Genomic DNA, 22,228 nt, shown 5'->3' with positions numbered 1-22,228 from the left:
AAAAAGTTATTAGTCTGGGGGCACCTGCATGGCTTAGTCAGTTAAGCGTCCAACTCTTTATTTTGGCTCAGGTCATGATTTCAGGGTCATGAGATTGAGCCCTACATCAGGCTTCATGCTCGGTACGGTGTCTGCTTGAGATTCTCTCTCTCTCTGGCTCTCTCCCACTTCGCATACACTCTCACTCTCAAGATAAATAAATAAAATCTTTTTTTTAAAAGTTATTAGTTTGCATCACTATAAAAAAACTGAGTTTAGGCCAAGCCCAAAGCATTTTGTAATGGAAGCCAAATTCTTGAAAATTTTCTTGCTATGCTTAATTAAAACTTTTGTTATAGTGTTTTTCTTTTTCATTTTTTCTGAGCAAAATTGCCAATTTTAAAGCATAATTTATTGTTACAATATTATTTCTTCTGTGAATATAGCCACTGACCTCAAACTTAACATTCCTAAAGTTTAATAACAGCTAATAATCAATATACTAGAAGTGTGATCCTCTGGAATTTAAATGTCATGTTATACATATTTCATCATTTTTACAATCTGTATAAATTATTCAAACTTTTTGGCTGACTACATATGCCACTACTGTCTTTTCATGCCATTTCTGTCTTTTCATTTTTGTAAACCTTGTGCATGTTTGGTCATATAAAATTACTCCATTTGTGATGAATTGTAGAGTAATTTGGGAATTATTTAAAGGGAATAACCAAAACAAAGCAAACACTCCAACAATCTTCCCCTCATCCCCTAACAATCTTTTTATTTATTTATTTTTAATTTTTTTAAAAGATTTTATTTATTTATTTTAGAGAGAGAGAGAGAGAAAGCACAAGTGGTATGGGGAGGGGCAGAGAGAAGAGAGAAGCAGATTCCTTGCTGAGCAGGGAGCCCAACATGGGGCTGGATACCATGACCCTGAGAGCATGACCCAAGCAAAGGCTGACGCTTAACTGACTGAGCCAGCACCCCCGCAACAATCTTTTTAAAAGAGAAACAACACTTTTCTTTATACCACTGTCATGTTTGAGACTAGAGGAATCCTTTGGTGAAACAGAGAAGGGGACAAAGGCAGCATTTCCTCTTGGCTGCTTTAATACAATATCTCCTGTAATTTTTACAACTTGGTCTGCTTCAGAACATCAGAGAAAGCTGGGGTTGGAAATACAGAACTTGAATTATCATTATTTAGATAATGCTTGATGTCATGAAAGTACATGAAATCAGAGAAAGTAGGTACTGTGAAAAGATGACCTAAAATAGAAGCTTAGGAACAGGGGTCACTAGATGAAGAGTAATTAGCAAAAGTGAATGAGAGATGGTCCAAAATAGGAGAGAATCAGGAGAAAACTGTTATATGTAGCCTGCGTAAGGGTTTCAAGAAAGAGAATGGTGAGGAGCACCCAGTGCTGCTGGGAAGTCAAAATGGAAAGTAGACTCTTTGAATGGGCAACATAGCAGTCATCGGTGATCCATGCAGGATTCATTGCATCATGTAGAACATAGATAGGAGTTGTAAAAGTTGAAAGCTTGTTGTTTCAGGAAGTCTAGCATTAAGAGAGACAAGGAATTAATAGAGATTACTCCAGTGGGGAAGAATTTTTTTTTTTTTTTTTTGATAAAGGCAACTTCAAAATGTTTGTAGTACTAAGAATGAATCGGATGAAAAGGTGCAGGTAAAGGTGCAGGAGAAAGTGGTGATAGTTGATAGGGTTGTATCTTAGAGAAAGCTGGGAAGGTAGAATGACAATGTATAGGTAAAGAATGTGGTCAAGGTGAAGTAGTATGAGTACCAGATACCCATTCACCTGAAATCAGAGCATGTAAGATAAGGACCAGGACTAAGGGTTGAAGATAACTTGGAGGGAAATTCAACTGTTGTAGGTTACCAAAGGTTTCATTTTTATATAGCAAAAATTATTTTTAAGATTTTATTCATTTATTCATGAGAGACACAGAGAGAGAGAGAGAGAACAGAGACACAGGCAGAGGGAGAAGCAGGCTCCATACAGGGAGCCCGACGTGGGACTCGATCCCCGGTCTCCAGGACCAGGCCCTGGGCGGAAGGTGATGCTAAACCGCTGAGCCACCCAGTCTGCCCCTATATAGCAAAAATTTTCAATTTACATTATCTCCTTGAATATTTCATATGTATTTTGTGGTTCCCAAACAAATGTTTTGTCTGTCTTAAGACCAACTCTTGATAACCTATGGAAAACATTTATTTCAAAATATCTGCTCTGTTTCAATAGTGTATTTATTTCCCTCAGCTATTGGTTAGCAAGACAAATCATTGTTAACAGCCCTCAAAAAGAAAAATAATTTAGATTTAATGCTAAAATAATGGTGATACAATTAAAAAATAATTACTTTACAGACTGCATCTTATTTGCACGTATTCATTCCCCTAACATAACTCTAAAAATTAAGGGGTGTTCTGGGGATATGGAGAAGACAGTTCTGGAATCTTTTCCTCAGGAGTTCAGGGAAATTCTCGGGCTGGAAGCTAGCTGAACTCCCAAATCAAGTGTTTTTGACAAATACAGGTTCTTAAAGAGACCTCTCCAACTCCGAATACATAGTTCTGAGGGAGGGACACCTGGCTGGCTCAGTCAGTAGAGCATTCAACTCTTGTTGAATAATTCATGTTGGATGTAGAGCATACTTTAAAAAAAAAATTCTCAGGGAAACCAAAAATTTTGGTACTATAGAACTTTGAATATTCTATAGTAAGGTCATGAATATGAATGTGTAAAATAATATTGATTACTTAAAGAGATTTTCAATGGTTAGTAGATAATCTGTTTTTACCCCTCAGTGAGATATACTACACTCCAAATCTGATGTTAAGGTGAGAGTCCTCCAAAAGATTGCCTTGACTTCAGATGTCAACTGCAAGTCTTGGTGGATCCCCAGACCACCTGTACTTCTGACCAACTGGCTACATATACAGGGGTTTCCATGATCCTTTCAGGTTCAATAGCTTGTTAGAATGACCTCAACTCAGGAAAGTTCTATATATATGACTACAGTTTTATTATGAAGGATATACATAGTATGATGCCTGGGAACTTCTGTGCCCTCTTCTCATGAAATTAAAGTGGTCATCCTTGCAGCACATACACGTGTTCACCAACCAGGAAGCTCCAGTGAGCTTTGGTGTCCAGAGTATTTTTGGCTTATTACATGGCTAATTAGGCACGATTACTAACATCAATGACTATGTGATTGAACTCAGTCTCCATCCCCAGAGGGCAGGGTTGGGGGAGAGCTAAAAATCCCAACCCCCTAATGATTGAACTTTCTGGTGACCAGCCCCTTCCTGAAGCTATCTAAGGGGCCCACCAAGAGTCACTCATTAGTGTAATAGTGACACTCCCATCATTTGGGAGATTCCAAGGCTTTTGTGTCCCAAGAATTCAGTACGAAGACCAAAGAAATTTTTTTTTTTTAATATTTTTTTCTTTATTTATTTATGATAGTCACACACAGAGAGAGAGAGAGAGAGAGGCAGAGGGAGAAGCAGGCTCCATGCACCGGGAGCCCGACGTGGGATTCGATCCCGGGTCTCCAGGATCGCGCCCTGGGCCAAAGGCAGGCGCCAAACCGCTGCGCCACCCAGGGATCCCATGAAGACCAAAGAAATTATATTTTACACCACAGGCCATTCCTGGTCTTTGACTATGGATCCCTGATAGCAAAAGGTCATCCCCCAAAATAGAATGAATATGCCTAAAATTTGGAGGAATCAGTGTGGACCAGGGATAGGAGGCTTTTAACTCAGAAATTTCCAATATATTTGACCATCAGTATCAGTATTATTATAATCATACCAACAATGCCAGTGTTTACTATCTTGAAAGATGAGTCGAAGGGTGCCTGGGTGGCTCATTTGGTTGAGCATCTCTTCATTTTAGCTTAGGTCATGATCTCAGGGTTGTGAGTTCAAGCCCCGAGTGGGGCTTTAATCTCAGCATCTGCTTGAGATCTCAGAGTCTGCTTGAGATTATCTCTCTCCCTCTGCCCCCTCCGCACTCTCCAGTGTTCTGTCTCTCTAAAATAGACAAATCTTGAAAAAAAAGAGTCAAAAGACACTTACTTTCCTAGAGTCACTCTAGTCCTTAGTAATTAGTCCATGCCATCATCACGTTGTATAATCAAAATGTCTTCCAAGGCAAAGCCACCCAAGTATATAGAATTCCATTTAATCTTGTCAGATTGCAAAAGCAGGTGGGGTCTCAGCAATATATAGCTTCATTTTTTTCTTTTTTCTTTTTTTAGCCAAGTATAATTAACATACAGTGTTATATTAGTTTCAGGTATACTATATAATGATTCAACAATTAATTCTGTTCATTACCCAGTGCTCATCATAAGTGTACTTTTAATCACCTTCACCTATTTCCCCCTCTGCCATCTCCCCGCCCACTCCTTCTCTGGTCACCACCAGTTCTCTATATTTAAGACTCTTTTTTTGTCTCTCTCTTTTTTTTAAATTCATTTGTTTTATTTCTTAAATTCCACACATGAGTGAAATTATATGGTATTTGTCTTTCTCAGACTGATTTATTTCACTTAGCATTTATACAGTCTCCATCCATCCATGTTGTTGCAAATGGTAAGATTTCATTCCTTTTAATGATTGAGTAATATTCCATTATATATATAAATCTCACACCTTTTTTTACATTCATCTGCGAGTGGACACTTGAGTTGCTTCCATATCTTGGTTAGTGTAAATAATGCTGCAGTGAACATAAGGATGCATATTTTTGAATTAGTGTTTTCATGTTCTTTGGGTAAATACCCAGTAGGGGAATTTACTGGATCATATGGCAATTCTGTTTTAATTTTTTGAGGAACCTTTATACCGTTTTCCACAGTGGCTGCATCAGTTTGCATTTCCGCCAACAGTGCATGAAAGTTTTTTTCTCCACAGCCCCAGCAACACTTGTTTCTTGTGTTTTTGACTCTAGCCATTTTGAAAAGTATAGTTTTGATTTGTGTGTCCCCGATGATTAGTGAGGTTGAACATCTTTTCATGTGCCTGTTGGCCATCTGTATGTCTTATTTGGAAAATGTGTATTCATGTCCTCTGCCCATTTTTAATTGGATTATCTTGGAGGGGGGTGTATAAATTCTTTATATAATTTTGTGTATTAACCTCTTCCCCTTATCAAATACATCATTTGTAAATATTTTCTCCAATTTAGCAGGTTGTCTTTTTGTTTTGTTGATGGTTTCCTTCACTGTGCAAAAGCTTCTTATTTTGGTGTAGTCCCAATAGTTTAATTTTGCTTTTGTTTTTCTTGCCAGAGGAGACATATCTAGAAAAATGTTTCTATGGCTGATGTCAAAGAAATTACTGCCTATGTTTTCTTCTAGGAATTGTATGGTCTCAGGTCTCACATCCAGGTCTTTAACCCGTTTCAAATGTATCTTTGTGCATAGTGTAAGAAAGTGGTCCAGTGTCATTCTTTTGCATGTAGATGGCCAGTTTCCCAACACCACTTATTGAAAAGACTATATTCTTCCCATTGTATATGCATGCCTCCTTTGTCATATATTGATCATAAAAGCATGCATTTATTTTTGAACTCTGTTCTGTTCCATTGATCTATGTGTCTGTTTTTGTGCCAGTACCATACAGTTTTTATTACTACAGCTTTGTGGTATATCTTGAAATCTGGGATTGTTGACAAAACATGAGAGACACCTAACTCTGGGAAATGAACAAGGGGTAGTAGAAGGGAAGGTGGGTGGGGGATAGGGGTGCCTGGGTGATGGGCACTGATGGGGGCACTTGGCGGGATGAGCACTGGGTGTTTTGCTAAGTGTTGGCAAATTGAACTCCAATAAAAAAAAAATTTTTTTAAAGCTATCTGGGATTGTGATACCTCCAGTTTTATTCTTTGTCAAGATTGCTTTGGCTATTTGGCGTATTTTGTGGTTCCATACAAATTTTAAGATTATTCTAGTTCTGTGAAAGATGCTATTGGCATTTTGATAGAGATTGCGTTAAATCTCTACCTTGCTTTGAGTTGAATGGGCATTTTAATAATATTTGTTCTTCTAATCCATGAGCAGGGAATATCTTTCCATTTGTTTGTGTCATCTTCAGTTTCTTAAATTTGTGTTTTATAGTTTTCAGAGTATAGGTCTTTACCTCCTTGGTTAAGTTTATTCCTAGTATTTTATTATTTTTGGCAGTTGTGAGATTGTTTTCTTCATTTCTCTGTCTGCTACTCCATTATTAATGTATAGAAATGCAACAGAGTTCTGTGTATTAATTTTGTCTCCTGTAGCTTTACTGAATTGAATTCACTTATCAGTTCTGATAGTTTTTGGTGAGGTCCTCAGGGTTTTCTATATTTAATATCATGTCATGTGCAAATAGTGAGTTTTACTTCTTCCTTACCAATTTGGATGACTTTTATTACTTTTTCTTGTCTGATTGCTACAGCTAGGACTTGCGGGACTATGTTGGATAATAGTAATGGGAGTGTACATCCTTGTATTCCTGATTTTAGAAGGAAAAGCTCTCAGTTTTTCACCATTGAGTATAATGTTAGCCATGCTTTTTCCTATGTGGCCTTTATTATGTTGGGTTATGTTCCCTCTAAATCTACTTTATTAAAAAAACAAACAAACAAACAAAAAATAAACCTACTTTATTGAGAGTTTAAATGAATGGATGTTGTAGTTTGTCAAATGCTTTTTCTGCATCTATTAAAATGATCATATGGTTTTTATTCTCTCTCTTACTAATGTGATTTATCACATTGATTGATTTGCAAATATTGAGCCACACTTACATCCCTGGAATACATCCCATTTGATTGTGGTGAATAATGTTTATAATGTATTGTTGGATTTGGTTTGCTAATATTTGGTTGAAGAATTTTGCATCTATGTTCATCAGAGATATTGGCCTGTAGTTCTCTTTTAGGTAATGTCTTTATCTGTATTGGGTATCAGGATAATGCTGGCCTCATAGAGTGAATTTGGAATCTTTACTTCCTCTTGTATTTTTTGGAATAGTTTGAGAAGAATAGGTATTAACAACACTTTAAATGTAGAAATCACCTGTGAGGCCATCTGGTCCTGGACTTTGGTTTTGGGGAGGTTTTATATTCCTGATTCAATTTCATGGCTATTAATCAGTCTATCCAAGTTTTCTATTTCTTCCTACTTCAGTTTTGGAAAGTTATATATTTCTAGGAATTGATGCATTTCTTCTAGATTGTCCAATTTTTGATATATAATTTTTCAAAATATTCTCTTATAATTGTTTGTATTTCTGTAGTGTCGGTTGTTATTTCTCTTTTCATTTCTGATTTGATTTATATGAGTCCTCTCTGTCTCTGTTTTTGTTTTTGTTTTTTAATGAGTCTGGCTAAAGGTTTATCAATTTTGTTGATCTTTTCAAAGAACCAGCTCCTGACTTAATTGATCTGTTCTATTGTGTTTTTAGTCTCTGTTTCATATATTTGTGCTCTAATCTTTATTATTTCCTTCCTTTTACAGGCTTTGGGCTTTGCTTGTTTTTCTTTTTTTAGCTGTTAGGTATAAAGTTAGGTTGTTTTGAGATTTTTCTTGCTACTTGAGATAGGCCTATATTGTTTTTCTCAGGTAATATTTCTCCTTCTCTCTATTTGTAAAGAACTGGTGGGCTGTTTCTACCACTGGGCAATATAACTGCATTCACATTTGACCCCATATTTGCCAGTTGGAGTGGAAGTACAACCCACTCCATCAGGTCCTTAGAAATTCTGACCTAAAAGTTAATAGTTTCTTGCCTAGGAATCATCTCTGCTTTTGATAATTGTAGTTGCAACCTTGGCCCTGAGACCACTGTATCTAGTAAGAAGAAGAAAGTTGAGGTGATATGGGAAAGAAAGGGAAGAGTATAGCCATCATACCAGATTCTCCCATTGTGAGAATAATTGTAGTCATACTAGCATCTTCCTTAGCCCCTATTTCCTATTTCCAGTGAAATTGCAGGGGAATTTATCTAGTGTGGACACACTCTTTGCTCCCTTTATATGGAATGTCAGTACACACTTATGAATGCTTGTAAGCTGGTTCTTCATGCCTGTATTCCCTCTCTCCTCATTTTAAACAACCATTATTTTCATTGCCCATTCTAATTCTTTACCAAACTATTACTCCCAGAAAGCATCTCTCTGCCATTGTTGGACAAAATGGCTGTAAAGTGTGTCCCTTGTTCTGAAGAAATGTGATTCAGTGGTCCAAATCAGTGCAATATCTTCTGCTCCGGTTCTTTGATAGTACTCTGAGCATTTGCATCTACCACTGCGTAAGCAAAGCCCAACTCAGAGCCAGTGTCTATCTCTCATCAGGACCCAGTTTTAGCCCCGCAGGGCTACCGGCATCAGTCTGACTTGCCAGCTCTGTACAAGGACTCCCCCCAGGGAATCTTCCCCATAGCCACCTGCAATCTCTAAATCTCTCTTGTTGGCAGACAAAACAGTTCCTGTTGACATTTTGTGCCTCTGAGGGTGCAAAAGGAGCATGTCTAGATACAACCTCTCTGCATTGTTTCAGTTCCACTCACTCCATTAACCCAAGTGGCTACCTCAAGTGAGCACACTTGCTTGTCCATTCCAGGCATCTTCTGATGCTGGAAAGGGGTTCTTCTCACGGGCACTGACATGGCCTACTTGAATGCACCCTTCAGATTCCCATAGTGATTTCCATAGGGTCGTGCCCCAGAAGGGCACCCCTTTAATAGGCCAATCTTCCGTTGCCCTTCTGCCTGACCATGTATGTGGCCGAGCCATTGACCACTGCCTGTGAGTAGGTCAAAATCCAAACATGAGAGCAAACAGCATGCAGTGCAGCTCACTGAGCCAATTTGTGTTTACCTTTTTCAGTCAGAGTGGTGGCCTTCCAAGCTGAATGCTGTGTGTTCATGTTGAAACTGCCACCCATAAGCCAAGCAGCTGTTTGTTGGTCTGTTGAGAGCTGTTTACAGGCTCTGCCCGAGTCATGATAGAATCCTGCAGCTCTTCTCATGGTTCCAGGGTCGTTTCTGGGGAAGAGAGTCTAACTGCTTATGATATGCTGTGTAACTCCATGCATTCCCTTGGTGGTGTGTTCTGCACGCACCATGTCTGTTTTATTATGGAACTTTTCTGGGCACTGCCTTCCTCATTAGAGCATTTCTCTGACATCACCCAAGACATCCTTATTTTATGCTTTTTAGTCAAAGGCAGTTTCTTTCCTTCTTTCTTTTTAAGATTTTATTTATTTATTCATAGAGATACACACACAGAGAGAGAGAGAGAGAGAGGCAGAGACCCAGGCAGAGGGAGAAGCAGGCTCCGTGCAGGGAGCCTGATACGGGACTCAATCCCAGGTCTCCAGGATCACACCCCAGGCTGAGGGTGGCCCCAAACCGCTGGGCCACCGGGGCTGCCCACAGAGGCAGTTTCAATTAATATCTGATAGCAAGCTAGCAATTGCTCCTCCAAATGGAAGTTGTCTTATCTAGAGTTCTAGTAGCTATCACTGGAAGGTGTTCACAGACTTTTGTCAATTAGCCCCAGTCTACATTCCACACAAGACTGCTGTACAGAGAATGTATCCTAATTAGCACTCCAGCTTCTATTTCACAGCATTTGATATAACACCTGTGTGTTCCAGAAGTCTCACTGATTCCCACTTTGTATGTCCAATTAATATTTGAGGGGTGGATTTTTCATGCCTTTTGTTTTACAGTACTTGATAAGGGAAACATTCCCCAGCTAGGCACAATATCTGTCCCTGTAATACATTCAGATAAGAGTCACAACCATTTCATATGAAGCTTCTTCAAGTATACTAATTTTCATTTAAACATTCACCTTAATCCCATTAATTCTTGTATTTCTTTATCCTCTCATTCTAGTTGATCATCAGTAGGACTTTGCCAACGGGTTTTAGTTTTAAAGCACTAGGTAGTATTTCCTCAGTCAGATATAATATCCAGTCCCATTCAACATTCAAGTAGAGACATAGCCTCTTGACATAAAGCCCATTTAAACACTCCAAGTTTCATTCAAACTTCACCTTAATCATATTAACCCTTGTTTTTCTGTGTTCTCTCAATTTAATTGTAGTCCTCGTTAGAACTTCACCAATGGACTTTGGTACCATAGTGCATGGGACTCTCATATCAAGAAGTCCTAGAAACTTCTCTCTTCAGCCCCCTGACCATTTTATCCACTCCTGTGCATAAGGCCTTAGGTCCCCAGTAGAGTGTTGAGCCAAGGAACCATGGCCCTTTTATCAGTCCATCTCTTGATTAAATTGGGGAACCATCATCCCAGGCAATTGGAGGTGAGATTTCTTTTTGCTATTTTGCTGTATAGCTTTCTAAATTCTTCCAAACTAGGATGAATAAAGCAAATTTGTTTAAAGACCTTCAATGTTGGGGGACCAACAGGGATTCCTATTGATCCATCCAACTTCTATTTTTTTCCCTATCAATATTTGCTTTATTCATCTCATTTCTTAAGATTTTCAATCTGTGGGAATGCAAGCCTTGATGCTCCTCACCTGTCTATCTCTAATTATTTTAGTCTTTCTCATTATTTGTTTTGACATAACATTTTCCTTGGGTAATGGCTCTGAGAATAGTAGCTGTACCTCAGGCTGACCGGAATCAGGATATTCTCCAACATATTCTTTCAGTGGGGGTCCTGGGCCTAGAGGCTGTAATTGATATTGGCTAGAATCTATATTTGGCCCATCTCTTACTTTCATCTTACCTATTACCGATTATAATAACCACGGGATTGTATATTTTTCCTTTTTCATATTTGCATTTTCTTATGCATCTAGTAAACCAACTGCCCAGAAGATGGATCCGTCATCTCAAAATTCTGTAGGTGACTTTTACCTTATAGCTGATTGCAGTTAGCTGCTGTTTCTTACTGTTAGTGACCCTTTTGCCTCTAAGAGTTAGAGGTTCCTCATTCCCTGTTCTCTCATCCTTTCTATTCCTAAACCACATGTTTCAATGAGTTATGGTTGGTCCAGTGAATCTCAACCTTTCTGACACTAACTATTCCGTTTTTACCTTAACCGGTATATTGCAATTAGTTTCTAATACTATTAACTTATAGTTAGCATGGACTCCAGGGCTTAAAGGCAAAATTCTCCTCAAGACTGCCCTCACTTTAGACACTAGTTGTAAGTAAGTCTCAGGGAGTCCCCAGGCCAACCCGCTTTGCTGACTGACTGGCTACAAATTCAGGGACTCCTATGGCGCCCTCAAGTTGGTTAATTTGCTAGAATGACTCACAGATCTCAGGAAGGTGCAATACTTAGAATTATAATTTTATTATAAAGGATACATTAGGGTGCAGCCTAGGAAAGAATGCAGAACTTCTGTGCCCTCTCATGAAATTAGGGCATGTCACTCTCCCGGTATACCAGTATGTTCACCAATGAGGAAACAATGCTAAGTTTTTATGGGATTTTTACTACATGGGCATGATTAACTAAATTATTGGCCACATGATTGAACTCAATTTCCAGCCCCCTCCCCCCCAACCTCCCCATCCCCAGAGGTCAAGGAGCTGGTGACCATCCCCCATTCTGAAGCTATCTAGGGGCCCACCAAGTCTCCCCACTAGCATAACTAAGATACTCCTAATCACTCAGGAAATTACAAGGGTTGTTGAAGCTCCCTGCCAGGAACTCAGGACAAAAGCCAGACAAATTACTAATTATACTATAGGGAGCTGGGTACTGACCCCAGAGAACTGAACAATACATAACACATTGCCTGATATTATAGTAGGCACTTGGCACATTTTTCTTTTGTGAAATATGATTGCTTGAGTATAACACTCATAAGTTATTCATCCAAATCAGAGTTCTGAAAATTACAAATTACATCTGGACTTGGGTTTATCATTGTAGATCCAATGGAGGAGTGAAGCCATGCCATTAATAACTATTCTAATTAGGGAATATGTTTTAGGAAGAAGATTCAGTTCCACCATTTTCTAAGAAACATGGCCCCGTTAATAAGTAGGAATTTGATGCTGCTGCTCTTCTATGCTGATAGATATTCTGTGGTCCAAAGAGTTAAATAATTTCTCATCATGATATGATAATTCCATTGAAGTCTACCAATAAAAATTCTAATATAATATATTAACTAATGCTTTACTTTTTTTTCAAGTAATCTTCCTTTTTGAGGCATCAACTGGAAAACCACTAGGTGATGGGAAGCTTCTTTCTCATAAGGTAATGGACCTTAGCTATTTCTGATGTAAATAGCCACTATTTATTTACTTCCTTTTTAAAAATAATGTTCTCATTTTAAGGTAAAAAAACAGAAATTAGTTTAGATTTTTAACAAAAAAAAATAGGCTTTTTTGCAATAGTTATCTCAATCCTCCACTTTATTTTTATTTTTTTAAGTTTTAATTTATTTATTCATTTTAAGTAATCCCTATACCCAGCATGTGACTTGAACTCATGACTCCAAAATCAAGAGTTACATGCCCCTTCTGACCAAGCCAGCCAGGCACCCCTAGAAATTAGTTTTATATTTAAACCCAATGTGCATTCTATATAGAGTATTTTGCCTAAAAATGTCATAAAGACTAAGCACTAGTAAACTCTGTAATAGAAAGCTATATATACTAATTAATTGGATAAAAGAATCTGAGTTACATGTCATTATCCAGGCTGTTTACTGGTTTTCAATAAAATGTCCTATCTTGGTTAAACTTTTATCACCTATCAGGAAATAAAAATGTTTTGTATTCCTAAACATCTTGCAGTTTTCCCATTGACCTATCCTTAGCCACCATTTTCTTTAGGTTTTAACACTAGTTAAACTGAAAAAAATTATATAGAAGTACAAAAAGATCTTGAATTGTGAAGTGTTTATTGGTTTCTGATTTTTAGCATTAAAATAAGCAAAGGAGCACATTTTATTTATTCTAATAGAGATATATTAAGGTCTAAAGATGTTTTTAACTTTATCACTCAATGCCACTACTGAAACACTACTCTATACTTTATTTTCTTCTTTATATATTTATTAGTTTGAATTTGAATAACAAATATATTCATAAGCTTCAGAAAAAGCATAAAAAAGTATACAGGGAAAAAGTCTCCCTACTACATCTATTTCTTATCAGTACAATTCTGTTCTACCAAAAAATAACCACCATTATTAAACTCCTTTTTCAAAAAAAAAAAAAAAAAAAAACTCCTTTTTCCTTCCAGAGATTTTTTTAATGTGTGTGTGTGTGTGTATACTTCTATATATAAATAACATGTATATTTTAATGTATATATATAAATAAAACAGATATATGTTATTTTCCCCCTTTTACAAAAATGTAACATATGACTTTGTACATTGCTTTTCTCCCATAACACTATTCCTAGATATCTTTCTATATCAGTACATAAAGTGCCTTCCCAATCCTTTTCTCCCCCACCATACAGTATAACATTTTATGGATATATCAGAATTTATTTAACCTGTGCCCAAATGATGGACATTTAAGGTATTATTGTGACACCTTCAAAAAATAAATCCTAGCAAGTCTAAAAAAAAAAGTCCTAGCAAGTCTTAAGATAGTAGGCAGTAAATAGCATTTCAACTCTTTGATTGAGTTGAAATGAATCCACACTAAACCATTTCCAAGTTATAAGGAAATTCATTTTACAAGCTATTGTAATAGTATAATAGATTAATGCAGTATGCCAGAAATGCTTTGTTATATAGACAGAACACTAATCTTAAGTTAGAGACCTGGACTTTAAATTTTAGATGTGCTTGTTACCAGCTTTTTCTGAGCAAAAATCACTTAATGTCTATGCAGCTCAGTCTTCTTGTCAATAAAGCAAGTATAGTAATACCGATAACACAAGATAGTTTGCTATTTCATAGGAATTGAATCTGAAAAGAATGTATAAAATTTAAGACTCTAAAAACATAAGGTATTTTCATAAATCTGCCTGATGATTCTCTCCCTCTGCTCCCTCTCCCACTGGTACACAGACTCTCTCTCATATAAGTAACTAAATCTTAAAAAAAAAAAAAAGGAATGTTTCCTAGCTTATGAAGTTTCAAAAAGATATACATTTTAGTGTTTTACGGGGCATCTTTCCCTTGTAAATTAAAAAAAAGGTAACTGTACTTTAGCTTTTGAATTATATCAGTAGTTAACAGAGACATTTTATCATTCTAAGTAGGGGGTGATATTTAATTGATCTTTAAATAAACAAATATTCTTGTAATTAAATAACTTAAGTGATCTGATGTCAAGCACTAAAATTAATGCAGTATTTTCATTTTTCTAAATTTTAGAATGAAATCTTGGAAATTGCTCTGGATCAAAAGGGACTTACCAATGATAGAAAAATTGCGTTCATTGATAAAAATAGAGATCTCTATATCACTTCAGTGAAACGATTTGGGAAGGAAGAACAGATTATCAAACTTGGTAAAAAAATTATAATACATTTAAAATTTGATTACTTTGAATTTTCTTAGATCTACTCTGTCATATATTATACTAAATAGCATACTTGCTTGAATTAATCTGCGAATCATGCTTCGGTCTCATAACTTTTCTTAACTATTTAACACCACTTAAATAGCAAGTCTTTAGCTGCTATAACCACATTAGCATTGAAAGACTTAGAAATTAAAACATAATGGCTCCAGGTCAAATACTCAAATATTTCCATATATTTTTAAATGAGTTTTTGTACATGTTTTCACCATTATACAATCAGAAAACAGAGGCACACCTACCAGAATTTAGAAGGGGTCTTGTATGTTGATTATTAAAATATTTTTAATGCTTATTATAGTGGAACTAATAATACATTAACATTCTTTTTAAAATAAGGAACAATGGTGCATACTTTGGCATGGAGTGATACATGTAATATCCTTTGTGGACTTCAAGATACTCGATTTACAGTGTGGTATTATCCTAATACAGTTTATGTGGACAGAGACATTTTGCCTAAAACATTATACGAAAGGGATGCAAGGTAACATTTTACTGTTGGAATTGTTTATTGTAATAAATGACTCTAAAGTGTCATGTTTTTGCCTCTGATTTTAATCCTGCAAGGTACCTTTCACTCTACTCAGTCAACGAAATTGTTCAGCTAAAGCTAGCTTAATGAGATTAGATTTAAGTGTTGGGGTCAAATTGAAAGTGTCGTATAATACTACTATATTTATTCCTTCTATGGACATAATTTTCCTTATATGAATATAATTTTAAGCCTAATATTATTTAATGAAACTCAGGTAGCTTTTTTTCAGTGTGGTTTAGTGATTTTAATATGGACATTTTTTAGATTTTTTTCAGTGATATACAATGTGTGTCAACCTTTATTCTTTCTCGAATTATCATAAATTACTAATTACTATACTTATAGGACTGTATAGGTCTCTAGAATTGAATTTTTAAAGTAATATTAAAGATTAAAAATATGTGGTAACTGAAGAGTTTAATTTTACATGCTTTAGAAAATACATGTATATCCCTAAGTTCTCTAAGAAATAACAAGATCTCTCAATCTTGACAAAATAAGAATGCAAAGCTTCTTAACTCCAAACCTTATCTTAACTTTCAAATCTATTTTGAGTTCACTTTAATATTCATAACTCTTGTAAGACCAGAGAGGCATCATTTTTTAAAAAGATTTATTTATTTATTTATGAGAGACACACAGAGAGGCAGAGATACAGGCAGAGGGAGAAGCAGGCCTCCCACAAGGAGCCCAATGCAGGACTTGATTCCAGATCCCGGTATCACGCGCTGAGCTGAAGGTAGATGCTTAACCACTGAGCCACCCAGGTATCCCAAAAGGCATCATTTTAGAAGTATTTAAATTAATAAAGAGAAGTTAGTCTCTTAAAGTTCACCTCTTTTTTTTATGATAGGCACACAGTGAGAGAGAGAGAGGCAGAGACACAGGCAGAGGGAGAAGCAGGCTCCATGCACCGGGAGCCTGATGTGGGATTCGATCCCGGGTCTCCAGGATCGCGCCCTGGGCCAAAGGCAGGCGCCAAACCGCTGCGCCACCCAGGGATCCCAAGTTCACCTCTTTTTATTATGAGAAAATAGTCTTGTAATCATCTTAATTTTTTTACTGGTTTATACTTTCAAAAGCTAATGCTAAATTTTTTTTTCTTTAAAGATTATATTTATTTATTCATGAGAGACAGAGAGAGAGAGAGAGAGAGAGAGAGAGAGAGAGAACAGGGACACGGGCAGAGGGAGAAGCAGGCTCCATGCAGGGAGCCTGATGTGGGACTCGATCCTGGGTCTTCAGGATCAGGCCCTGGACTGAAGGCGGCGCTAAACCGCTGAGACACCCAGGCTGCCCCTGAGTTTTTTAATCATTTGTGTAATTTACCTTAAGACTTAGGTGAAAAAGATTATTTCAAATGCTTTTAGGCATAGCTCTCAAGTATGTGTTAATTTTTGTCACATTAAACTCCAAGCATATAGCAGATTAGATTTGAATGTTTATTTAAATATATACTTTCTCCCTGGAGTTAACTTTTTTGGGGGTCAATTTTGGACACTTGGAGACTTTATATCTGTGTCAAGGGTCAACTCCCCAAATTTAGTACATATGAAAGATTTTGCTCAGAGCATAAATTATACTTTGCTTTTTTTCAACAGTGAATTTAGTAAAAATCCCCATATTGTAAGTTTTGTCGGAAATCAAGTAACTATAAGAAGAGCTGATGGCTCGCTGGTTCACATCAGCATATCACCATATCCTGCTATTCTCCATGAATATGTAAGCGGTTCAAAATGGGAAGATGCTGTAAGACTTTGTCGCTTTGTGAAGGTACTTTACATTTCAGATCCATAGTTGTGTATATATTGAGTATTAGTTGACACATATCTTTGTGCAAGATAAGAAATGGTAACAACTAAGGGCTGGAAAAATTGCAAATGAAATCATGTCTCTTTTTAATAAGTGAAGACACAAGCCGTGCAGGGAGATAGATATTGCTATGTGATTTATTTTTGAAGAAGCTGTAATTTAAATGAGTAGTTTCTCTATACTGGCACATATAAAAATCTTCCCTGGAGCTTTTTCTAAAAAGTCAGATTCCCAAGTTTTACTCCCACAGAGATTCTAATTTATTCAATCTGGGATGAATCCTAGGCTTATTTTAAAAATTCCTCAGGTGATTTATACACCTAAGGTTAAGAACCTCTACTTTAGATCAGCATTTCCCAGGTTGGTTGAATCCAGCTTTCTCCAAGCATATTTGATCACAGAACTTTTTATTTACTTATTTTTTAAGGGTTTTATTTATTCACGAGAGGCAGAGACATGGGCAGAGGAAAAAGCAGGATCCCTGCGGGAAGCCCGATGCGGTTCTCGATCCCAGGACTTCTGGGTAGCTCCACTGAGCCATTCACGTGTCCCGACCACAGAACTTTTTTTTTTTAATTTTTTATTTATTTATGATAGTCACACACAGAGAGAGAGAGAGGCAGAGACATAGGCAGAGGGAGAAGCAGGCTCCATGCACCGGGAGCCCGACGTGGGATTCGATCCCGGGTCTCCAGGATCGCGCCCTGGGCCAAAGGCAGGCGCTAAACCGCTGCGCCACCCAGGGATCCCGACCACAGAACTTTTTAACTTTACCTGGCTTAGCAGCCCTTAGAATACACTTTTTTTTTTTTTAATGCTATTTATTCATGAGAGACAGAGAGAGGCAGAGACACAGGCAGAGGGAGAAGCAGGCTCCCCAAGGGGAGGTTGATGTGAGACTCAATCCCAGAACACGGAGAACATGACGTGAGCCTAAGGCAGATGCTCAACCACTGAGCCACCCAGGTGTCCCTAAAATACACCTTTAAAGTGACTTTTAGTTGCTTTCCCTTACAATGAGTTGATGGCAACTTTCAATAATAGCATTGTCTGAGAACCTCACTATTTCTCTGGTTGTAAGTTACATTCTTTGACCTGATCAAAAAGACTGGAGGGTCTATAACCTTGAATTATCTTAATAGTATATCAGAAGTACAAAAATAAATTTTATTCAAAAGAAGTTCTTTATATGTTATTAATATATTTTAACAAAGTATTCACATGAAATTTCCACATCATTAATTTATTAAATTAGTAGTTTTTTTCAGTGCCATGCTCAGGAATGTTTAATTTTTTCATTAAAAATATAACTTTAATATATTTTAAATAGCTGCTTATTTTAAGGCAGTTCTGCTTGTAATTGAAATAATTGTTCCCCTATTTCACTTTAGGAACAAACTATGTGGGCTTGCCTAGCTGCTATGGCAGTTGCTAACAGAGATATGACTACTGCAGAAATAGCCTACGCAGCAATTGGTGAAGTAAATAATGTTTACTTACCTATACGTTGTGGTTTTTCTTACCATAATTTTTTATATTTCTGTCACTATCCACTTCATGTATTTTTTTCTTTTTTTAGATTGATAAGGTTCAATACATCAATTCTATAAAAGACCTTCCATCTAAAGAATCAAAAATGGCCCACATATTAATGTTCAGTGGGAACATACAGGAGGCTGAAATGGTACTTCTTCAGGCTGGCCTTGTTTATCAAGCGATCCAGATCAATATTAATCTCTATAACTGGGAAAGGTAATAAAAATGTTTTTCATCAATTCTAAAACCCAACTGATCTTAATGTAGTCTTCTATCTACCACTTGGTAAATTACATTTTCCACTGTACTTAATAGTTTCCTAACATCACAGAAGAATTTGTTCACATTTCTATTTGTGAGGAGTTTGCCTTTGAAGATTTATGCCTTCTCTGAACTTGTGATTGATTAGAAGTTCAAGTGAAGAAGAAAAGAGCTAGGGTGTCTCCTGAATTTCTGATTTCAATAACTGCATAGACGATGCTACTATTAGCAGATTTGGAAGGGAATATAGTGAGTTCAGTGTTAGGCATGTTAGATTTGAAATGTTTGTGAAGAGACAGATACATGATAATAGTTGAACCCAGAGCTCATGAGACAGATATGAGCTAGGGATGTAGATTTAGGAGTCATCAGCAAATAGATGGCAATTGAAGCTAGAAAAATGGAACCAATTGGTTGGGGAATGTGTGGAGTGAGAATACATCAACCACATTTATGGGTGGAAGAAGAGAAATCTGCTGAAAGATTGGCAGAAAGCAGTCAGACAGACAGAAAGAACCATGAGAGATTTGTGATGCTAAGGAAGAAAGGCTGCAGGATTTGAAATGAGGAGTGCTCAGTAGTAGCCTTCTCCACTATATTAGGCTTTGACACAGAGTGCTTTCTGAGACAGAGTGGCATGCTACTTTTCTCTATGACATATTAGATTTTTCCCCTCAATCTCTCAGGTACATGTTTCTCAGTGAAAAAGGCTGTAGTGCTTATACCCACCAAAATCACTATGTTATAAAGTTGGCATGCTGATTTTTCCAGGTTTGAAGTGTCTTTCATAATCTTTGTCTCTATTCATACCCTACCATATTTTTAAAACCAGATCCCAGTCATCATACCATTTTATCTGTAAATATTTCAGTATGTGTATCAAGGTTTTTAAAAATCTAGCCACAGTAATATGATCACACTTTAAAGAATTAACAATTTTATTCAGTGTTATTTTTCTGATTATCTCATAAGGTTTAGTTTTGTTTTATGGCTTGTTTGTTTGATTCAGGATCCAAAAAAGGTCTGTACCTGATGATTGGTTGATATGTTCTCAAATTTCTTTTAATCTGTAGGTTTTCCTCTTTCTTGTGTTTTCTTGTAATTTTCCCACTGCAGAAACTAGGCCGATAGAGTTTCCCATAGTCTGGATTTTGTTGATTACATCTTTGTGGTGGTGTTTGACACATTCCTTTGCCCCTTGAATTCGCCATAAATTGGTATTGAATCTAGAAAGTTGATTAGATTTAGGTTTAACTTTTTTTTTTTTTCCCTCTTGGTAAGGCTGTATCAGAGGAGGTGATTAATATATTTTCACAATGACTGGTTGCCTATCTTTTTGTGATATTAGTAGCCATTGGTGTTCATTGCCCAGAACCTTTAATTAATTAGAATTCTAGAAAGATAGGATGTAATTATTGGATGATAAATATATTAGATTGCTTTTAAGATCCCTAAAATAAATTTCTATATTTGTTTAAATCCTTTAGAAGGGAATAGATTTCATTTTGATAATATGTGTTATTCCATTTGAGAAGCACAGCCTTGCTGGTTTGTGCTTTTGTCATTCATATCTGAATTTAAAAATTACTTGCAACCTAATAAGTTACAGCCCTGGAAGACTTTTAGGTAAGCAAGTCACCTATTTGCTGTTCACTTTGGACATTTGGTGGTAGTCTGTTCTCAAAAATTGTAGTTAAGAGAGATAGAAATTAGAAACTTTATGTAAGTACTAATAAAAAATAATTTCTCTACTTCTACCAGTTATATAAAGTGATTTTTCTTCATTCAAGTTATGTAAAATATCATATTTTGAAGTTATAAAATCTTTTTATATAACTTCCTTCTATTTAAAATCAGAGAGGATACATGGATTTATTCCAGCCCCATAATCTAATGTCACATTTGTTTGGTTGCCAAATAACCATTTTAAAGCTAGAGACATGCTGTTCCCATAACCTTTATATAATTGGAGTGAATTCCCTCCTCTGTATGATAAAAAAACATTCTTTACCCAGTGTATGCTTTTAGAGAACATTTAAAGTAGTACATATAACTTGAATGTTTACCTTTAGCTATTGCTCTTTAATCAGATAATTAATACATATCTTATAATGACTATCATGTAGCTAATACTTGTCATCTAGTATCTAAATGCAGTATTAGATACCATATTTTATCCTTTCTACATAAATAAATGTATGATGTACCATAACAAATTATCTCTTTGGAGATAGTTTTCTTTTTGAAAAGTCCAACCCAAAATAGATGCTTATGTATTCTCCACTTGGAATACTTATAGTTTTGCACAATCAAGAATTCCTTCCACAATGATGTTCAGTCATAAAAAAGGAACAGAAAATGGCATATTTCAGGTGCCAGAGAGCTGGTTCACCAGAATCTCCACTCACACATCCACACTGGAATCAGAGTCTTGGGAATATAGAAAGGGTGATATGGGAGAGGATTAGAAGGATTAAAGCGTCTTTTACTTCTATTTCTCATTTTTTGAGTTTCTGTGACTTAGTTTTTGCCTTCTTACATTTCACTTTTGTTCCTCTCTGTTGCAGTACTTCTACATTCTTTTCTGTGTAAATCTGAAAGACTTAAAGTCACAGAGGAATGAGGGAACTTTGTGAGGAATTTGTGATGGGTAACAAATACTGATCCTTGGAGTTAGCCATGTGGTTTATGTAAATATATTTTTATAAGAAATAATTTTGCTAATTTTGGCATTATCATTTGTATTACACATGACTTACATTGATAATTTTTTATATTGTCTTTATTTCTCTCAATTGTCAATACACATGGTATATCTAAGATACTTTTTAAAGTAACTATTTAGGTCAAATCAAAGCATGCTAAGAATGAAACAGATTTTCCTACTGAAGGGTTACATGTTGCAAAAAATCTAGGTAGTAGTTGATTTTTTCTAAAACAACAGGTTTACAATAGCTGGTTCTGATAAATAAATCATGACTGGCCTATTCAGAAGTCAGTTATATGTCATTAGAAAGCAAGGGAACTTGAAAAAGAATGTGCTTTAATTCCAAACTTAAAAACAGGATTACAGTGAACAGTGGAAAGCTATACTGTACTGGTTTGTTCTTGACTCAACTAATATGAATTATGCAGAGGATCATGGGCTGAGATGCTGACCAAAATCTATATACACATATAGGCCAAAAAATGAGGGTTAATCTTTTCACTTCCCTCCAAATTACCAATATATAGATTTTTAAGTCTTTGCTGTTATACTACCAGCAGTTCATTTAGTTCTTGCCTGAGATTTAAAGAAAATATTACCTTAAAAATAACTTAGTTATATTGATAGATATTAATTGGATTATAAAATTTATTTTTTTTTAAGATTTTATTTATTTATTCATGATAGTCACAGAGAGAGAGAGAGAGGCAGAGACACAGGCAGAGGGAGAAGCAGGCTCCATTCAGGGAGCCCGACGTGGGATTCGATCCCGAGTCTCCAGGATCGCGCCCTGGGCCAAAGGCAGGCGCCAAACCA

The 22,228-nt window shown here is 36.3% G+C and overlaps 2 protein-coding genes across 7 annotated transcripts in view; one reads left to right on the top strand and one right to left on the bottom strand.

Moving 5' to 3' along the window:
* The window catches only part of C31H3orf80 (chromosome 31 C3orf80 homolog), a 56,996-nt gene that overhangs the window by 691 nt on the left and 34,077 nt on the right, over positions 1–22,228 (bottom strand). The window lies entirely within an intron of this gene.
* Positions 1–22,228, top strand: part of IFT80 (intraflagellar transport 80) — a 123,085-nt gene that overhangs the window by 91,025 nt on the left and 9,832 nt on the right. For all 6 annotated transcript variants that reach the window (XM_072807903.1, XM_072807905.1, XM_072807901.1 and 3 more), the window contains 6 exons: positions 12,200–12,264; positions 14,351–14,486; positions 14,898–15,045; positions 16,698–16,869; positions 18,300–18,389; positions 18,488–18,660. In XM_072807903.1, coding sequence (XP_072664004.1) covers positions 12,200–12,264; positions 14,351–14,486; positions 14,898–15,045; positions 16,698–16,869; positions 18,300–18,389; positions 18,488–18,660 — 784 coding nt within the window. The remainder of the gene's footprint in view (positions 1–12,199; positions 12,265–14,350; positions 14,487–14,897; positions 15,046–16,697; positions 16,870–18,299; positions 18,390–18,487; positions 18,661–22,228) is intronic.

The sequence above is a fragment of the Canis lupus genome, chromosome 31 (genome assembly GCF_048164855.1).
Source record: "Canis lupus baileyi chromosome 31, mCanLup2.hap1, whole genome shotgun sequence".
In the NCBI taxonomy this organism is placed as follows: Eukaryota; Metazoa; Chordata; class Mammalia; order Carnivora; family Canidae; genus Canis; species Canis lupus.
The sequence above is the reverse complement of the archived record's forward strand: the minus strand, read 5'-3'. Positions and strand labels throughout refer to the sequence as shown.